A 20,245-nucleotide genomic window follows, 5' to 3' on the forward strand; every position below is an offset into this window, starting at 1 on the left:
AGTACGGGAAACCTTCCGCCAAACAAACAAAGGTGTATGTCTGTGGAGGGGGAGACGGGCTTGTCAATCTGCCTTTCTACAACATCGTAACCATAATCAAACCACTGGGCAGTGCACGTAGAGTCAATATCGACGAAACCTCATTTGATCATGTGAGATTTTCGCTCTCGTGACGTGGTTTCAAAGGAATAGATCATAATATCTTGAAATGCATCATTGGATCCTGCAAATTGAGCATAAGCCATCCCCAAAAAAAATCCTTGTACTTCAACTCTCGGTACTTTAAAGCTTGGCCAAGCATCAGCAATAGAGGACATAAAATTGAGTTCACTCGCAGAGCAAATGGGCAGACGCAGTTACTGGGAGTAGATAGTAGAAGCATTTCCATGCAAGATCTGAGCGCAGAAATATCCAAGACGTTATTCATGATTGACAGGTCCCATGGCTGAAGGCAGAAAGAAGCGAACGGGACATGGTACCAGTACACGAATACCCTTGACATCCTCACAAATTTTGGACAATTGATGTTGCATTTTCTTGATTGACAGAAGGTCACTTTCGTGATACCCAGCACCTCAATTACAAGAATAGACAATTGAGCCGACTCACAGTACTCATCTAATGAAGATGTTGCGGGAGCACTATAAATAGACAGTGGGGTACACATTGAGAAGAAATGAAGTCCATCGACTATTGTAATTAACCTAGCTTCAGCAAGCATTTTGGGCTGTTGGGCTGGGAATTGATTGCAGCCGTCTGATCTGGTCGCATCCTGCCACCCGAGCAGAGAGGGCTTCCAAACTCTACAACAGCCTAAATCTACAAGTTGGAATCTGGTAGACGATGTTCAATATTGAGCTTCGATACTGCCCTTGTCAGAAACAAATACAATCCAACAAGAAGCACCATAAGGAGTAGCTGAAAGATTGTTGCATCGGGATGTTACTCTGCAGTTGGATACACGCGCACAAAAGTTTGGCAGGATTCATAGAAATCTGGAAACGAAACAGGTTGGATGCTTTGCGACATGTTCTCCGGAGCTTTGTGAGTGACATCGATCAAAACCGACGAGTATTTACGCTCTCAGGCAATCTGCTGAGGCCGATCTTGCCGGAGGTAGGCTTCCATTTGTTAGTATATTGGGCGAGCCGATGCGGTCGTTCCTTGCCAGACAAGATCAACAATATCCATGGTCAATACAGTTGCTCACGCAGAGTGTACTGAAATAGCGATGTTTGCCACTTGAGAGCACTCCTGCATGAAAAAGATCTAACCGGGACGAATCGGGCAGAAGATGCATGGCGAGGGACAGATAAATGATTCCTGAAGGCAAGATCATTCCGAATTATATTATGAATGCATTTTAAGGCCACCTAAGACGAGAAGGATCGTGATTTGCGATGAAAAAGGGTTGGTAGTTGAGTAAAGGAGGAAATTAAGTATGATTGGAAATTGCCACGTGACATGCGCACCTACCATGTTGTAACGTTGAGGCTTGACTGCAGATTTATTTTCAGCGCCCGGATCCTTCCGAACCCAAATTCACACAACCTTTGGTTCCAGCTTCATGTGTCTGCTATTAGTCTGCCTCGTATTGCTTCTATTATTGGAGTGAGTGGAGTCAAAAGGTCGTCCAGCACTTGGGCTTGCCAGTCAAGTGAAGCCACTAGGACGAAGGTGGTTCAAGTAATGTCGAGCAAGTGATTTCGTCAATAGTACGCGCCAGTCTGCCTCGTACCTGTGCTAATGGCGCGCGCCTTTGAGCAATGCCTGCGCACATTACTATGATGGACTATTGACTCTTTCAGACTATTCCCTTCTGGATCGAGAAGGGGTATTCCGTGCTTCTGGCGAGGCTGTACATCAGCCGCACGCGTAAACCACGGTGATTAGGGCTAGCGGGGGCTGATTCATGCAAACAAGACGTTGTCAGGCTGAATTAGAATAGTTAATTGTGTTACATTCTCTTTCTCGCTTGGCTAAGATGTCTTATTTGTCTGAGTACAGACACAGTTGGCGATTGGTTGCCCTAAATGCAACCACGTTTTGTATCCCATAGGATTCCCAACCACATTCGATTGACCCCCACTATATAGCATCAAAACGCAGTGATGTTAGGCAGCAGTGCTTCAGTGAACTGCCATAACAGCGATGAGTCCTGCCCGTTCGACATGAGTTAGTCCGGCCGCTTCTCGAAAAGGTGGCAAGAAGAACGGTGAAACATGTTCTTGGCGTTGCTTTGGGGAATGGGGCGGAGATTCAAAGAAACTTGCTTACATGTGTGTGGAAGGCTGCTCCCAAGTACCAAGTGTGCCGTTCTCCTTGCAATGAATAGAGGCTCTTGTAAAAACCCCCTGCAACGGCACTTGGCGGGACGGTTAATTCGAAAGGCGTATGGCTTGAGTACACGGCAAGCTGTCGAACGACGAGGCGTTAGCAAAATACCCCCGGGGGGGGAGGGGGGGGGGGCTGGGTTTTTTATTATTGGACAATCCATTTACTTTAAGAAATGCTTACCTCCGGGTTGTTTGGTCCTGTTCGGTTGAGCTGAAGATTTGTTACGCTTGAGATGATTTGTTGTTTGGCCTCCTCATCTGTCAAGTCAGAGACACTTCCAAGCTTCACCGAGAGCAAGCCAGGGATTCCACTAGGGCTTAGCGAATATATGGCCGGCAGTGGTGGCAGGTTGTATAGTGTGTTTGGGGAAACATCCTCGATACTTAGATTGTCTGGTATCCCGGAGTTCTGAATAATCGCTGTGTAGTACCCGGAGTTTGAGAATTGGTTAAATAATGAAGTTTCACTATTGTCTAAATCCCACCCTTGGAGGTTCTTCACCTTTGGTGGGATTGTAAAGATCAACTTGCGAGATTTAATCAATGTAATTCCGGATGGTGTTTTGATGACAACTTTTACTCCGTTGCCACTACGATCCACTTCGAGAATTGAACTGTTGAGCACCACATCTTGCCCCAAATCTGCTGATGCACTCTCGTATAACAAGCTGTTGTCGTGCAATGCTGTCGTAAGGAATCCAGTTTGGAGATTTCGAATCAAATCAGAACCGAAGTTCTTAAAAATGTATAGCTAAAAAGGTTAGCTATTTCAAAACCTCCCCTACAATCCAGAAAAAAACTGCACGAACTGTTGGCTGCTTCAGAATGTCGCCAAGTCCTTGGGCAAAACCCCCCAAAAACCCCACCAGGTCTTGCAGACCGTATTTAAGCACAAAGTCTCCAAAGAGCATGAGCAAGTCATCCGGTACGGGGTACGGGAGATCAAACCCTAACTCTACATAGGGATATTTTGCAAGCTGCTCGGCATAGATCCCCAAAGCTGCTGTTGGGTCAGCAGGACTGTAATCCGGGACGAGCTTCCCGGTTTGAAAATCCATGTATTGCGAATCAGTGCTGGCAAAGGAACTTGTGATCAGCGACACGTTTAATCGAGCGAAGTAAGTCCTGACAATGTCGAGATCGTGGTAGACTACAACCCCAATATCGATGGTTCCTCCGGTCTTAGGATCATGGTACGTTTCGGTATGTCCTCCAAGTCGATCCTTCCCTTCAATCACCACTACGGTATTTCCCAAATCTTTGAGACGGATGGCCGAATATGTTCCTGTGGACCCTCCTCCTATAATAGCAAAGTCTCGGGTGAGGATTCTATCGACCGAGTACGAATTCCCATTCACAACAATAGAGGCATTGACTCGTAACGTTACGAGTAGCGTGATAATTAGGTTTGAGGCTGAGAAGATAGTCAATAGCATGGTGTCTTGATTGCTTGGGGAGCCTTGTAGGAATGGCTCGTTAGTGGGACGAAAGGTAGGTGTACTCCGGGTTACTATTTCTGAACCTCTTAGATATGTTAGACAGGAGAATTATCAGAAATGACAACGTTTTTTTCAGCTTACAAGGCACGATGATGTCGGTGGTAGTATCTTGGCACGTTGTCTGCTCAAGTGGGAAGTGGTCCTCGAAGCTACCTTTATATCCTTAGCCACACTAGACTTGCTTGCAGCACGGCAGGGGTAAAAAGGATTTCCAATGTACCTTACTCTATCCTCCCGAGATGCATCTGTATGCTAGGCTGCATGCCAGGAGTGCTCTGCATACATGGTGAATGGCAGCCATCCATCTCGGCTCGGTTGACACCGTTTATTCACATTTATAAAAATAAAGCTTTATTGCCGAAATCATGTCTAAATACTTCGTCCGTAACTCAGCTTAAGGCTGTGGCACAACTGGCTTTTTTTCTTTTGTATCATTGGCCAGTGCCAGAAACCATTTCAGCCCCAGGTCCCACTAAGTTTTAGTATTAGGAAAAGGCTTCAGCAACATATAATAGACAAAAGACCATCGAAGTACTCTTTTCATGAAGCTTTGTATTAAATGTCACAATTTGACGTAAAACCGTACCTCGTACTTATGTCTACTTCTGGAAGTCGCGCCCCCCGTCAGAGGACTTTTACTTCTTGCACTGAGTGCAGGAGACGCAAGCAGAAGGTGAGATCCATATTACGTCAAACGAACTAAAGGATTTACAAAGACAAGTGCAATCAAGCCAAAGACCGCCCGTGTAATAATTGTGCGAGAAGGTGAGGATTGATTCAAGACTCAGAGTGGAAGTATTAACTTACAAGATGCTATATAAACAGATATCCGCCAGTATTATGCACCTACGAAGGTTCAAGGTTAGCTACTCAGAGTCCCGAATATACGAATGCGGATGAATACTTTAGCCTAAACCCGCATGAGCGCCCTACGGATATGACGAGCCAGCCAGACCACCATGGAACGCAGACCTGCCAAGCAAACCTCCAACTCGAAAGGGACTGTATAAATAGGGTCCCGGACCCAGTCTACGTACAAACATCCCAGTCAGAGTACGGGGGAAGCAGTGCGGCCGCATCATCAAGTCAGCAAATGTATACTGCCCCACAAGGATACTACCCGACGCCTTCCACAACGAGAGAAGATTATCGAGATTTCGCGAGTGACAGCTCAAGTCTTTCCCATACGGGATATTCATCAGGTGCCGGCGACTACATGACTGGGGCTTACTACCAGCAAGGTCAGATGAGCTTCAATTCCTTGGAGCAAGATACTGGGTACTACCAGGCTTCAGACGCACAATTGGACAACTGGCTATTACCTGGTGGCGATCCTGCAGGTTTCATAGGGACCGAATCAACAGATTACTATTATGTCAATGATGAACATGAGCATTCTCCGCTGGCGCCTCCAAGAAACTGAAATCTCCCATTATTACAGATAATGATGTCTTAATAAGGTCTTCGGCGCATTGTAATATACCGAGTGTGTCTGACGGGTATTTCTCAGAATGATCTACGAAGGTTTCGTCCCCACGAAATCTTTCGCGGAGAAACAGGGTTGGCACAGACAGATAGATACTTTGCATTTCTTACTTCGTATTTGAGATTTTGCGGTAAGCACTTCATTTCGGGCGAACTCTTCGGGACTCTTGCTGACCTTACTGTATTCAGAAATTTAAACGATATACGGTGTTACGATATCAAAGAACAAGGAAGGAATGTAGGACAAAGCAGGGGGACGGTCAAGATGACAATGTCGGTACAAGTAGGGTCAACTGAACCCATGCGAGGACCCTGACGAGCTGCCCGAAGGTACAAATTTGCAAAACCACGGAACAACACTTCATGATAGGATGAAAGATTTATTAGGGGACGCGATGGCTTTGGATCTATTGGTTTTGGTGCTATCATATCAAAGGTAGAAGGAAGCAAGGAGGGCGTCGTCTTAAGCTTAGATTTACCCCGCACTTCGATCTTCTTTTACAGATTTGTGTTATCTGCCTCGATGTCGTTATCTCAAATTCCTGTCATATTATAAATTTGTACAACTTCAATCTATTTGACCGCCATTGATATTTACACCCAGCGGGAACCCAAGTCGGCGGCTGCTGGTATCAAAAGAAATTTCCGAACAAACTATCAGACTCACCGATTCACCGGGTTTTGGGACCCCTTTACATCTGATCAATTTGGCTCTTCTAAGCATGGTCTTAAAATAAATTATATCATTTGGGCCGGCTGGTATTCAGCAAAGCATCATGTGGCCGTGGTACCATTATACAAAGCCAGAAATGTGTATCAGGAGGCCATAATTGCGAACACAAGCTAGGGGTCTATGTCTAGCTAAGTACGCTAGGGAAGTACGACCCATGAAGGAGCTGATGAAAGGGAGGACAAAATCGAATAAGGAGCCGCAGCGATGGAGTCCTTTGAATATTACATTTGATTCGTATCGGTGGCTACGGTATGTCTAATAACTTAATGTGAGAGGTGCTGACAAAAAACCATCGGAGGGACAGGGTGCGCCAAAGGAGGTGCTTCACGTCACGGGACTTCCTTATTCAAGGCCAAAGGCTATACGCACCTTCGGCATTGATGGGGGCGGAACTATAAGAGAATGATTAAGCTCATATTGGGGAGCGAAATATACACTTATAGTATTCGGGGCCTGTAATAGCGGCACGGTGCGCTCGCCTTGAAAAATATAGAGGTAGAACTTTGATGGAAAGACAGGATAGGATGCCTTCATAAAGGCGCCGAGATTACCTACATTGTGCTGCGGCATGTTTCAAAGGACAAGTCACTCGTTCAATAGGAGGTTTCTGTTTTATATCCAGATCTGTGGATGGCATTTGGAAAAAGGGTAAGTTGATTTGATTTCTTTAGGTTGATAGCAATGCCATCACTTCTTCAGTCTAAGATATCAGAGCGATTTCCAATGATCTTGTTGATTCCACTCAGGGGATTTGAGCTTTTGTTTGCCTAAAATATGACTGTTTAATAGAAGAATGAGGCGTGTAGAAGGGTTGATGTGAGACGTTAAAAGGTGGGGAAAGCTCTCGCTTAAACATTTCGCTTCGGATAGGGGTCAGAAGTAGCGAACAGCATTGTTGCTTATTACCAAGGGATGCCGACGCCAACGTCCCTCTTTATGGTATTGAAGAATAGCAGTCACTTTTCTTGAAAGGTATACAAAGTGCTCCAAGAATGTCGCTGTAGGAAGTGAGCGACCGGCGGTCTGTAGACCCTTTCAAGCCTGGGTAACCCGCAATGTATGATAGCTGTAACTAGGACTTGCAGTTATCAAATACACACAATGCTCATAACCTTACGTAAAGTCTATCCATCTTTCAGATTGGTGCGTAAGATCGGTCCAGGTAGAATCCACATTTGTCATGGAGCACGTGACCAACGCACGTTTACCCCAGCGCTACCAACTGCTTCTAATTCTTACCAGTTCTAATTATTTGTGTAAGAAAATAAGGTTTTACCAGTAACCTTATTCCATTGGAAACTCTAATGACCAGACTAGTCCTAAACAGGCGATACAATCCGCTTTTGCGGCCAAGATAACCTCTTATCAGTGCAATATCAAGGTTCTTTGTCACGATATCGGAACTCATCCCGGAGTGACAGGCACTACTGACACAGTCTAACAGCTTCAATTCCCAGCAACCCGTCTATAGATACGGCCGCCAAGCATCTTGCCTTTCCTAAACAAGGACGAATTGATAAAGATGCGATAACAAAGAATATCTTATTGGCTTCGTGAGAGCCCATGCGAAATGGAGACCTTGGCAAACCAAGTGCTCTTAAGGATGGCATGCCCCTTGGTGCGCGTCCTCAAGTAAGCTCTCGAGGAAGCATTTTTGACTACGGCCTCTTCTTTGCAGCTGCTATTTCTTGCTACCGGTAGTCAAAATGAGCGACGCTGTATGCACAACACCTGAGTCCTGACACAATGCCCCAAAAGCTGACATTAGACAGCCAGTATTCAACTCGTCAATTCCGAGTGGCGGAGACCCCACGCAAATCGACGTGAATGCCCAATATGCCGGGTTTGAATATCACTACACATACGTACGCATCCAACCCCTTTCCTTATTTTTACCCCTTGCCTTTGCTGTATTAGGACTCTAAATATGCACCGAAACATGGTACTAATTTACCGTAGCTCGTGTTCTGTGGCTTCATTGTCTGGCTTATTATCCCGGGAATCGGACTTCTATATGGAGGCCTCGCACGCCGCAAGTCTGCGGTCACTCTTCTATTCCAGAGCTTGATGGTCGGTGCCGTGACAACTTTTCAATGGATGTTCTGGGGGTACAGTCTGGCGTATTCGAGGACTGCCGGGCCTTTCATAGGTGACATGGCTAATTTTGGGATGAAAAATGTCATGGCTGCCCCGTCTCCCGGCTCGGCTGTAATCCCCGAGATTGTTTTCTGTCTCTACCAGCTATTGTTCTGGTAAATTAACCTCTCACCTGAACTTGGGGATTCTGGGCCTAATTTGATAATAGCGCTTGTACAGTGCAGATTGTAGTTGGCGGGGCCTTTGAGCGAGGTCGGATCATTCCTAGTCTTGTATTCGGCTTCTTTTGGGCTACTATTGTCTACTGCCCAATTGCATGCTGGACATGGAATGCAAATGGCTGGCTCTACAACCTGCCCTCCCTGGATTTTGCTGGAGGCGGACCAGTTCATAGTAAGCAACTTCCCAGAGCGTTCCCTTTACCCCGGGACAAATCAATGTCCATTTGCATGTCTTGGGCCTTCCGAAACATTCCTCCCTCCAAGACTTTGGAAACCCATCAATTGATCAACGCTGACTTCCGTAATTTGCAGTCGCCTCGGGCTGGTCAGCATTGGCCTATGCGTTCGTCCTTGGGAAACGTAAGCACGCCGGCGATAAATCTCACGGCAAGCCTCACAATACTACACTTGTATTCCTTGGTACGGTTTTGATATGGTTCGGGTGGTTCGGTTTCAACGGTGGGAGTGCTTTGAATGCCAGCGTACGAGCAATGGTAGCAGCTTTCAACACAAATACCGCTGCTTCGACGGGAGTAATAGGATGGGTAATGGTTGACTATTTCAAGCATGGTCGGAAATTCAGCGTTGTTGGGGCCTGCGAAGGTGCCATTGCTGGATTGGTCGGCATTACCCCAGCGGCTGGCTATGTGGAGCCATGGCTCGCAGCTGTCATAGGCTTTGTCACCGCCGTCGTTTGTGCACTTCTTCAAAACTTGAATGATTGGTTACATATTGATGAGGGTATGGACGTCTTTAAACTCCACGGCATTGGAGGTATGGTTGGCAGTTTCTTAACAGGAATATTTGCCACTAAATCAAGTAAGTCTAGAATTTCCTTCGATTAGTAGCATAGTGACTGACCTGTTCAGTTTCTGCACTCGATGGAGTTACAATTGCCTCGGGTGGAATCGACGGCAATGGAATGCAAGTCGGAAAACAATTTGCCGAAATCACCGCTATCTCCGCCTACTCGTTTCTGGTCTCTTGTGCCCTTCTATATATCTTGAAATTCATTCCAGGAATGCACTTGAGAATTACAGAAGAGGCAGAGATGAATGGTATTGATTCAGATCAGTTCTTCGATGAACAGATCGGTGACTGGGGGATGTTCGATGAATTGGATAGAAAAAGGTTGGAGACAGGACTCAGTTCTCCAGGGACGCCGCAGGTGCAAGAGGTCCGGGGGGAGTCCTCGTCTGATGATGCCAAGAAGGCTTGAATAAAGAAGAGATGATTGACTTTGGTAGGAATTTGAGCGATAGATATCTCCATCGATGGATTCGTTAGAATAGATTTAGAAGACAATACATTTTCGTTAACCATCTACTGTAAATATGTTTTCGCGGGCTTGATCTCACGGGTCTTGAAACCAAACGCCCGAGTCTAGGATCTGGACGGCGAAGCTTATGGGCCTGATGATCACCTGCACCCTTTCAATTGTCCAAGACTAAAACGATGATTGTTTAATGGATGATATGAAAAGCCTTCGAATAGGTGCCCCCATGCATGTCAGCTCAAAAGATAGCCAATGCATTCCCGTGGCTCGAAACTCCTCCCTCACAGTTACTAGGAGAGCTAGTGACAAAGAAGGTCCACCTCCCCTTCTCCCTGCAAGTTTGGGACAATTTCTCCAAGTCAAACAGCTCACCCAAGGGCATTCCCCAGAATGCGAGGATATACTCATGTAGCATATACTCCTCGTGACTTGGCCAAGCTTCAAAACTTGGTGCATCGCCTGCAACAGCGGCAAAATAGCAATCGTGTAGCCAGTCGAGCATCACATCTTCTTGCTTTATACCGGCCCATCGTTGCCCATCCGCAGTTCCGAGCGCATGCGGCCTCAATGCTGCGGCAGCACGAGCATCTGGAGTCTTCGAATAGTAGGTGGATATAAAGCCACTTCGAATGAATAAAATGTCTCCAATCATAATATCACCGCCCTGAGAAGCTGGACGGATGTCAATGCCTTGCGCTTTCCCACATGCGTACAATTCGGAGTAAGGAATGCAATAATATTCGTATGGGTCTAGATCAATGTCAGCATTTTTACAAGTTCCACTTCACGCAGAACAACCAACGTGGACGTTGACGATTTTCATATCCGTTGTTAACTTGGGAAAGGAAGCGTGCTTACCATAGGGCATGCCCTTCTCATTAGCGTAGGTCCAATAATCGATCAACACTCCCCTCCCAGCAATTCCATGCTGAGCCCAGTGATGAATGCCGCACTTTCCATTCTTTTCTGGTCCTTTGATATCCTCTCCTTTGGTGCCTAGAAGGGTCAATATCTGCATATTGAATATCATACCAAGCTCTCTCACCATTGTAGAACGTCTTGGTCGATATATGAGCCATGTGTCTCAGTCCATCCCACTGCGTCCCACTCTGTGTATTCATCGTGTATATATCGTCGTAAGCAACGCCAGGGGCCAACTCCTTGATCTCATGTTTGAACTGCTGGCGGTTGAACGCAGGGATTTTGGGCACATCTAGAGGCAAGTTTAAGGGGACTATTTGCCCGCTTTTGATCTCTGTTGAAGCTGCAGCGACCCGAGCGGGTGTTAGGAGGTTGACTCGTCCTAGATAATCATCCTTTCCCCAGACCCAAGCCCTGCAACAAGTTAACTTGGTCGATATGTTATAGGAGGATACTTACGCCCCCTCTGGTGCGTCTTCTCTTCTGGGAACATCTTTTCGAGGAGGGAACTTTGTACAATCTGGGGAAAACGGAATAGCAGTAGCTGTCTTATTACCGGTCAAGAAGTCGCTGATCTGTGTCAGTCGATTATTTGCTTGCGGCTTTAGATATGCCATCTCGACTAGTCGTAATATGAAGATGATGTTTCGAAGGAGGTGAAAGATTATGGACTGAAAAATGAATGTCTGTAACAGGGAAGAAACATATATCAAATGAGGGGGACTTCCCCGCCTTCGTGAGGGGAGGATCCCCGCAGGCGCGGGGTTGAACACTCTTCATTGACACTTGTTCAATATGAAGGATTCTTCACAACTGACCGAATGTTACAGCAGTGCCAAGTCACCGAACTCTATTGAATTGAGGATTTCTTGCCATTTTTCATTCTCTCCGATGTTTACAGAAATATTTCGGCTTGTTGGGAGTTGTGTTGTTATCTGCTGCGAATAGGGCGGGCCATAGAGACTCAGAGTGAAATCGCCAACCGTTCAACTCTAAGCCGCGAGCTCTCCTTGAAACCATAACCACCACTCGGACAAAGTTCTACAAGTAGAGCATGTCAGCGAGCCCAGAGAGCAGCCCGGCACAAACCCCTCGCAAACGAGGCCGACCTCAACTCACGCCCCTCGAGCCCTACCGGGACCATATAATTGACCTGTTCAAGAATGATGTACCGATCATTGATATCGCTAGGAGACTGAACCTAGAACACGGTCTCGACGTCAGCGAACGTACTATATCACGTCGACTCACAACATGGGACGTGAGTAATTTCACTCGCCATGTTATTTCTGCCTTTAGATAAACTCGGGAGTTTTGAAAGCCCTTCTTAATCTTCTCTGACATTGAACAACTCCCAACCACAAGGCAGCATGCTCCTTGATAAGCAATTCTGATTTGAGATCAGGTCCCACGCAAGAAGCTGCGCACGCCCTCCTCCCAAGAACTGCGGGATAGAGTAATCTATCATTATAACAAGAACCTCAATGATGAGCAGATAGCTGCAGAGTTACTGGCCGAGGGGTTCGAGATCAAGTCCCGCAGCCTCGCGCGTTTGCGGCAGAAATTGGGACTCAGAAGACGCTCCAAATACCCGGAATTCAGGGAATATTCCGAGTCAGAGGACGAAGCACCATCTGCACCGCTGGAAACCGAAGCAGGACAGTCGAAAACACCGCCCGCGAAGAAGCGCAAGGCGGCAAAACCGAAGTTCAATTCCGCTCTTATACCCAAAGTCACAGCATTCGTTGAGAAGTATATGAGCAAATACGATGGTTCTCACGATTTCAACCACATACGGCGCGTTGTTGGGCTGGCACATTTGATATACACCGATATGATCAAGGAGCGCCAAGAATCGCCGCCTTTATTCGACGAGACGCCAGATCTGGATCTACATATTGTTACGCTATCGGCGCTTCTGCATGATGTGGGTGATAAGAAGTATCTTGAGCCGGGACAGGATGGTAATACGCTTGTGCTTGCTACGCTGCTGGGTTTTGGGGCTCCAGAAGAACTAGCCATCAAGGTACAACGAATTGTGCTTGGCGTGAGCTATTCTACTGAGGTAAAGGATCCTGCGCAGACTCTGGGGTTGATTCAGAGGTATCCGGAGCTGGCAGTTGTTCAGGACGCAGATCGTTTGGATGCAATCGGGGCAGTAGGAATTGGCAGGACATTTACTTTTGGAGGTGCGAAGGGGGCGAAAGATATGGGGGAGACGATTCAGCATTTTGAGGACAAATTGGAGAAGTTAGAGGGCATGATGAAAACCGGACCAGGGAAGAGAATTGCCAAGGAGAGAACGAAGAGGTTAAAGACATTCAAGGGATGGTGGGAGGAGGAACAGAAGGATGCTGAGGGACTTTTGAGGAAGAAATGAATGCGTATATGTTCTCATCATTAAGGTCTTGCACCTGAGCAACTTGATATCCACCCTCATGGCGCGCCGGGTATAAAATGCTTTATAGTAGTCACCACTACAAGGCTATCTCACGTCACAATTGAGACTACGAGGGGTTTTATACTTATGCCCTCAATTTCCTCACGGAATCATTCTCAATGGACACGCCACGCTACTCCGCGAACCCAAATTTTCCTTATTACGAACCTAGGGACATGTCTCTAGTGCATGTTCTTTGAGAAAGCTGAGGAGTCTTCATGGTTATTGCTCCGCTCCTCGAAGCTTTCATTGGCAAGGTAATTTACATCCGCGATCCTGTGAGGTCAACTTAACTTGAACACATGTTCCTGCTTATGCTACATGCCAAAACCGTTTGGGACATGTCAGGTACTAGAGGTACTTTGAGTTCATACTATACCGAAGCAGGCGAATGCTCCGCAGCTATTTGTAAGAACAAGTCCAGCAATTGGATGTCATTTTTGGTGCATATCAAGCCGTGCACACTAAGATACTAGCTCAACTTTTCTCCGCATCCATCCCAAGATTCCCCGCACTGGATCTGTCTCGGAGAAAGCCCAAACTGGGGATCTACCCAGAGCCGGGCATCATCTAGCCACTTTGTGTTACCTCGCAAAGTCAAATCATAAACTTCAACAGAAGACACCTCGGCTTATTCGAGGTTTGTGCCTCTCTTGGGTTGCTCTATCATGTGTTTGCGACTTGGCTTTCGAGGAGATTTTAAGCTTATTGTAATGCTAAAGTTTATTTCGAGGCGCATAAAGGTTACCTTGTAATTTGGCTTGTACTTGTGTTTGCATCAAGTGGGCAAGCCTCAAAAGCTCGAGACTATCACGTCGAACTTTTATGAGTATTATTGTCCCAACCTCAAGTGAAAGACTGGCCACAGCTTGGTATTGAGCGGGAAAGTAATCTAAGCGTCACAATCCGCACAGATGATCAATCAATATACCACGAAGTGACGAAGTATGAATTGGCAAGGTGCTGTGTTTTATATTGATCTGAGTACGAGGTCCTTTGTCCAATCGCGTGGGATACCTACCATGCAAGACTGTATGCAAGCCAGCCGCATAGGCCCCATCCGACCAAGCAGGAGGCCACCACTAAGCTATTGCTTTCATTCTCAGTCCACCAACCGTCCCAGCTCCGTATGACCTCGCTGTACGTTGAAGGCACATTACCTTTTCTGGGCTAGTGTCTACTAACTTCCCCGGAATCTCTGACTAGGTAAAGATCTCCAGCTTTTGAGGCAAACATTCCTAGTTTGGAGAGGGAAAGCTGGCACCGCCAGGCAGGACCTACCGAGGTCCCATTCCATCTACCAGTTCCATCCATCGATCATATGCCCTGCCCTGCTTCCCGCGGGGCCATGTTGGGAGACCAGAGCCAAATCTAATCTTGCCCATGTACATATAAACCCGCCCTGTCTCACATCTTGCATCCTTCATCTCTGATAAAAAGGAAAAACAAACTAGTCATCTCTATATCAAAACTTAGCAGTTAACCTGTACCTTCGTTCCCAATACTCAATCAGCCGTCAACATGAAGCTCACATACACTACCGTTATTGCTATCTTAGCCGCTGTTGCCCAGACACAATCCATCGCAGACCTCACAGCCTCGCTTCCAGCCTGCTCGCTGACCTGCTTGCAAACTGCCATCACTGGTGCAGGTTGCTCCATCACCGACAATGCGTGCCAGTGCGGCTCCGCCAAGGCTGGCATCACTTCGTCTGCAACCCCCTGCCTCCTCAAGGCCTGCCAAGTTTCTGATGCCCTGAGTATGTAACTTCCACACCTGCTTTACTGTCCAATGACCAACAAAGTGTAGATGTGCAAACCATCACCGGCAAGATTTGTGATTTGGTAGCTGCCGGTTCGGGTGGTTCTGGATCAAGTTCCGCCGCATCTGAATCAACGTCTGCAGCGTCTTCCGTGGTATGCAAATCCCCCCAACAGTCCGCTTCCTCCTCTGGACAAATACTGGGTGCTTAAGTCTTCCGAGACTTCCCAATTGCTTGAACTCATCCGGACTCATAAATATTTCTTGATTGGGCAATACTGACTCGGAGAACTTGCAGGCCTCATCAATCTCGTCTTCCGTGGTCTCATCTATTGCAACCTCCTCCGCGGCATCCTCGACGGCATCCTCGACGGCATCCTCAATTTCCGCATCCAGTAGCGGAGCAAAGGCAAGTGTGACAAGTGCCGCTTCAAGCGCAGCCTCTGTGGCTTCTTCGGCGGTTGCTTCCACTACAAGCGCTCCTGCCGCCTCAAATCCTGGATCTAAGGTTGAAGCCTTTGGTATGGTCGGTGCCGCTGCCATGCTCGCTGCTATGGCCTTGTAAGCGCATATCATAAAATTGTATATTGTAAATAACGAAGTATGTGAAACTGGATGGAAATATCAGGAGATTGTCCTTCAATGGCATCTATTAATGAAAAGAAACCCGTTTTTTTTTAACCAAAATCTTGATATGAACGAGTGATATTGTGACAATAGCCAAAAATGAGCAACAATATAGTTCTCTACTTGTAGAAAATTTGAATTGAAATAAGGCACCATTCTTAGCAAATTGTCAACATTAGTAGTCTATAAAGCAACGCACAAACGATCTATCTAGGTCCTCAGCATCTTGCGAGCCCTCTCTAGGTATGCCGAGACCATCTCGGTCTAGTCTATCTAAGGGTTGTTACAGAACTTCTACATGGAAATGAAATCTCTATACCTGCCCACCGCTGGCGCTTGACTACCAGTAAACTCATGGTGTAAAGTATCTAATGCCCCCAAATGCTCGGCAATGGCCAGCCCTCTCTTGTTCTCAGCCTCTACTCTCCTCCAATCCCATTCATCTGTTACCTCAACTTCGGTGGTCTCAACTTCCAACGTCTCTGGAGTGGATTCTCCCGAATTAGACATGGATGACCATCCACCTGGTTTTGGCGGCAACATATCAGAAGCCTGCAAAAAGACCTCGGGATGAACGGTCAACCTGCCCAACTTGATCACGTATTTAGAAATGGCACTCGCAAATATGGCCTTCTCATCAACATCCTTCCCTCCCTCCCCATCCACTTTCTTATACCCTTTACCACCAAACCAGCTCCCGTCATCTAAGATGTAGGCACTAGGCTTAACAGCTCCTTTCTTCACGAAATGTGTGACCTATAGTTCGCGCAGTCAGTATTGCTTGTTCGAGAAGGGGCCTGGAGTCAGAGCTTGAGACATTGTTTGATGTCCCAGAGAGTCCGCAACCGCTGAAAAGATATCAAGACTTTCGAATAAGTTTGTACGCACCACATAGATCCACTTTCTATCCCAGCATAGGAGCCGAGACCACATCTCATAACCCTCATATATCCCTATCTCCCGCTTAAAACTACACATCACACCTCCCAGCATGATAAGCCACCGAGCCCTCACCGGCTGCCCTTCTTTATCCAGCACCAGCTTCTCCCGCACATTATGCTGTAGCCGTTCGATTCCGGGTTGGAGGAGAGCGCAGACAAGATGAGAGCGCGAGACGTCTAGATCGGAGAAGTAAGTGGAGTTGGATTTGTGCAGGTTGTAGTCGCATTCGGAGAGCGGACTATAGGAAGATGAGATTACGGGGAGGAAGAGCGACGAGGTCGCGAGGGCGGGTGGCATTCGAGGCTTGCTGAAGAGGCAATGGCGCAGGATTGCTCCCCATACCCGGTAATGCCAGGCAAATGGCACATTCTTGAGATTGGCAAGGAGAATAACCGCTGCGAGTATTCGGGAGTTTCTTCCTGATCCTGTGAAGAAGGATAGGGCGTGAGAGCGTAAGTTGACTCTCGAAGCTCCGATTCCTAAGACCAGTGTACCCGTGAAGAGGATGGATTTTAGGGGGAGGCGCGTTGCGGAGGCCATGGCGAGGGAGAGGGAGAGGGGAGAGGAGAGGAGACAGGGAGAGACTGGTGGGCTAGGATGGTTACAATGCCCTCCCTCCAATACTTGTGTACTTGTAGGTGCTTTCAATCTATTATTTATGTGCATGGGGTGGATGAGTCGTGTCGCCAATTTCGCATTCGGCGGCGCCGAGGTACATCGGAGGTTTCAAATTGTACGCCGACCCACGTGCTACCCCACCACAGCACAGGCATCGACAGGACAGGTGAAAGGGAAGGGCTTAGCTTCTTTAAGGGCCTGTTTAGCGAGCGAATATGGTTTTCACGAATATATAAATTCGATCGAATCTAGCATAAAACGCCATCTAGGCCAGCACCAGTGCACACCTTGTGATACCAACAAGTATAGATATATTACCTTAAAAGTCGTATTATATACAGCATCACGTGGAACGCTAGATTCGTGATATTCAATTCAAGCAATACGGCTTCTTCTTAAATTAGAGGTTTATATCGTAGATTCGCGAATATACCCATTCTATTAGATTCAACCTAAATAGAAGGTCAAGTAGAGGGTTAATCCAACCAGAATTGCGATATATCGAATCTAATAGAGCAAAATTCAATTGGATTCGTCGTTTGTATGGTATATTCAAAACGCTATTCGCTCACCAAATAGGGCCAAAGCTTCTCAGCCTTCTTCCATCCTTCTTCCTTCTCTTGCCCCCTCAATGAATCCCGTTGGACCTCTTACTGTGTAGCGAGTATTGAGGAAGAGGCATGGAGGGCTGCGAAGCTCCTTGTGTACGCTTGATTAAGTTTACAACAAATATGTTGCTTGCATTTGCGTCAAAAATCATTTCATGTCATGTTGTCATAGTCCCGTTATTTCATCATTTCCAAGGGTGTCGAGTTGAGCGTCTATAGACTCTTCATTCCAAATGTTATAGATTTTTGTTCTATCTCTGACAGCTTCCAGATATTTGGTCCAGATAATTTACTCCCATATTGTTTCAGAGGCCCCGAGACTTTCTTCATACATTGATGCTGCTGAATCTTCGACTAGCGTACCAGCAATGCCATTAGTCAAAGCGGAAAGATACATTATGTCAAGAATTCGAGGAACCGATGCTAAACTTTGACCTTCAGCAGATATAATCTGCTGTGGAGGGAACAATCCTACTTGCTGCAATTAGAAAATACGGATATTTCATTAGCTGCGATGGCAGAAGTACCCCTTACTGCATCCCTTTAACCTTATTGGACACCTCGACCTTGTCAAATCCTCAAATACAACCTTCGCCGCAGGAGAAGTAACAAGTGTGCCCACGGCTAGAAACCCCCCAGATACGAATTTTTCGAGGCAATTGACAGGGGTGCAAAGATAAGAAGTGGAATTGGAGTGGCTGTACTAGTGTTGCATTCGTAATAGCTGCTGCAACCTTCTTTCCCATGAAGCGACATGCTTGAAATATTATATTCCTTGAAAGTCAGATTGCCTCGGAATGCCAGGGCGGTGGAGACGAAGGCGAGAGTCATAGGCGAACATGGCGGGGAGAATAAGAGAGGTTCGGCTTCAAGTTATGGTACTTGGGTCGAAGAGAATGATGAAGAGAGGATGGCGGAACATTTAGTGAGGAGGGGTGAAGTTGGGGGAAGTGTTGCGGGAGACTTGGTACGATACTATGTCACAGGCAGCCTATGTCACGAGGTTCGCCTGCTAAATACAGACAGGACTGGAAAATTGGAAGGCTACCTGCTATCGAGTAGTATGTCGCATCGGAGTTTTATGAGGCATGTCGATACGGAGTAATAGTGTGCCTGCTTCGGTGAGTGGTTCTGGTGGTTGTAGTATCACCGAGAGCTCAGCTCCAGTATACTTAGCTAATACTGGAGATTTTCGCCTCGGAACACCACACCACCTTCCAGCTTTCGTTAACCACGCATTGCACTCATTCATCTATCGACCCAAGATGCATTATTTGCCACCTGTGCAAGTCACGATCCTTCGCGTCTTTTACCCTTGAGACAAGAGCGTTGACACTGAATCTGCTCCTGTTGGTACATGGATAGATCGACACCTGCCAACCTACCTTCTGCCACGAGCCTACAAGATTTGACCTTTTGAGCGACGACCACGTAGGAGGCTGATGTCTTAAGAGTTGTTTTGCAGAATCATGGCTCGTGAGGCCCGGCCCTTGTCAATCTACCGGTCCGGCATGGATCTAGGTTCATGCAAGACCGATGCAGATCATTCAGATCTCCCCCAGTTCTCGGCTTCATTCTTATTTGCGATCCTTTCGGGCGCTTGTTCTTCTTGTCGTTTCCAATCACACAGCCAGACGACTACACGATTTGCCAACCACAAGAAGAAGCTCGGTATTCTCAGGTACCACTGCGCATAAATACAGAATAAACCTGTCGCACAAGCCGAGGCCAACTGGTTCACACTGGACATGACAGCGGATCATAACCTTAAATGACCCGATCTCATGCCATATGGGGAAGCTGCCCATGGCAGCCGCGTGAATAGGAAGGCAACCTCCAAAAAATACAGTATCTGGTTTTCTTCTGCATATATACCCCACGTTCTATTCCCTTTCTCTTTAATTCTCACTGCTTCGGGTAAATTGTCAAAGTCGACAAGATGATTCTCAAAATCTTTTTCTGGCTCTTTCTGATTGGTCCCTGCAAAGTCAGCGCAGCTGCTTGCAATGGGAATGATGCACTGTGCTCCAGGAAATATTCCAATATCACGCAAATAGGAGCCCATGACTCGGCCTTTGTTGGGGACTTGCCAACTGACAACCAAAATCTCGATGTTACGGGCCAATTGAACGCCGGCATTCGATTTCTTACAGCCCAGACACATTCGTTTCTCAACCAGATCTTCTTGTGCCATACTTCCTGCTGGGAGGAAGATTCTGGAGTTCTCGCCGATTATCTTACTGCTATCAGAACTTGGATGGACTCTAATCCTAATGAGGTCGTCACATTGCTCTTGACAAATGGGGACGCCATTGCGGTGAGCATGTTTGCTGACGCATACGACGATGCTGGAATCTCAAAGTATACCTATACGCCGCCAAATCAGCTTGCTTTGGGCGATTGGCCAACTCTGCAAGACTTGATATCCGCTAATACTCGATTGATCACATTTATGGGTTCGTGAAATGTCTCTTCCGCACGAAGCATGGCCCTTGCTCTAACTGAGATGATAGACTACAACTCGAACACAGGGACAGTCCCGTATATTTTGGAGTAAGTCGAGTTCTTTTATCTCACCCCCTCTGTCTCTTCCCCAGGATCATGTCTCGAGACGCCTGACCTTTCTTATGAAAATATCCATATACTGACTTATTATGCAGTGAATTTTCTTATTTCTGGGA

At 46.8% G+C, this 20,245-nt stretch overlaps 7 protein-coding genes across 7 annotated transcripts; 4 read left to right on the top strand and 3 right to left on the bottom strand.

Annotated features, from left to right (window-relative positions):
* Positions 1–2,098: 2,098 nt before the first annotated feature.
* On the bottom strand, positions 2,099–3,772 carry cpaO_0 (Beta-cyclopiazonate dehydrogenase; the record flags this gene model as incomplete). Its single annotated transcript, XM_031145537.1, has 4 exons — positions 2,099–2,158; positions 2,278–2,415; positions 2,518–3,087; positions 3,146–3,772. 4 exons carry the CDS (start codon positions 3,770–3,772, stop codon positions 2,099–2,101), a joined length of 1,395 nt encoding a protein of 464 aa, XP_031009340.1.
* A 4,041-nt stretch (positions 3,773–7,813) lies between these two features.
* On the top strand, positions 7,814–9,590 carry amt1_2 (Ammonium transporter; the record flags this gene model as incomplete). Its single annotated transcript, XM_031145538.1, has 5 exons — positions 7,814–7,918; positions 8,013–8,305; positions 8,359–8,543; positions 8,684–9,190; positions 9,241–9,590. Coding segments are annotated over 5 exons (1,440 nt in total), but the record flags the coding sequence as incomplete, so codon positions are not given.
* Positions 9,591–9,885: 295 nt separating this feature from the next.
* LHYA1_G000547 (uncharacterized protein) lies at positions 9,886–11,185 on the bottom strand (the record flags this gene model as incomplete). The annotated part of the gene is made up of 4 exons (XM_031145539.1): positions 9,886–10,397; positions 10,506–10,643; positions 10,693–10,982; positions 11,028–11,185. 4 exons carry the CDS (start codon positions 11,183–11,185, stop codon positions 9,886–9,888), a joined length of 1,098 nt encoding a protein of 365 aa, XP_031009341.1.
* A 434-nt stretch (positions 11,186–11,619) lies between these two features.
* On the top strand, positions 11,620–12,948 carry ypgQ_2 (Uncharacterized protein; the record flags this gene model as incomplete). Its single annotated transcript, XM_031145540.1, has 2 exons — positions 11,620–11,829; positions 11,974–12,948. Coding segments are annotated over 2 exons (1,185 nt in total), but the record flags the coding sequence as incomplete, so codon positions are not given.
* A 1,581-nt stretch (positions 12,949–14,529) lies between these two features.
* LHYA1_G000549 (uncharacterized protein) lies at positions 14,530–15,334 on the top strand (the record flags this gene model as incomplete). The annotated part of the gene is made up of 3 exons (XM_031145541.1): positions 14,530–14,767; positions 14,818–14,852; positions 15,179–15,334. 3 exons carry the CDS (start codon positions 14,530–14,532, stop codon positions 15,332–15,334), a joined length of 429 nt encoding a protein of 142 aa, XP_031009343.1.
* A 356-nt stretch (positions 15,335–15,690) lies between these two features.
* Positions 15,691–16,878, bottom strand: YBR096W_0 (Uncharacterized protein; the record flags this gene model as incomplete). Its single annotated transcript, XM_031145542.1, has 2 exons — positions 15,691–16,073; positions 16,338–16,878. The coding sequence occupies 2 exons, from the start codon at positions 16,876–16,878 to the stop codon at positions 15,691–15,693; spliced, it is 924 nt and encodes a 307-aa protein (XP_031009375.1).
* A 2,625-nt stretch (positions 16,879–19,503) lies between these two features.
* LHYA1_G000551 (PI-PLC X domain-containing protein) lies at positions 19,504–20,121 on the top strand (the record flags this gene model as incomplete). The annotated part of the gene is made up of 2 exons (XM_031145543.1): positions 19,504–20,020; positions 20,078–20,121. The coding sequence occupies 2 exons, from the start codon at positions 19,504–19,506 to the stop codon at positions 20,119–20,121; spliced, it is 561 nt and encodes a 186-aa protein (XP_031009290.1).
* Between the last annotated feature and the right edge of the window lie 124 nt (positions 20,122–20,245).

Source organism: Lachnellula hyalina, assembly GCF_007821495.1.
Source record: "Lachnellula hyalina strain CBS 185.66 chromosome Unknown contig00006, whole genome shotgun sequence".
NCBI classification, from domain to species: domain Eukaryota; kingdom Fungi; phylum Ascomycota; class Leotiomycetes; order Helotiales; family Lachnaceae; genus Lachnellula; species Lachnellula hyalina.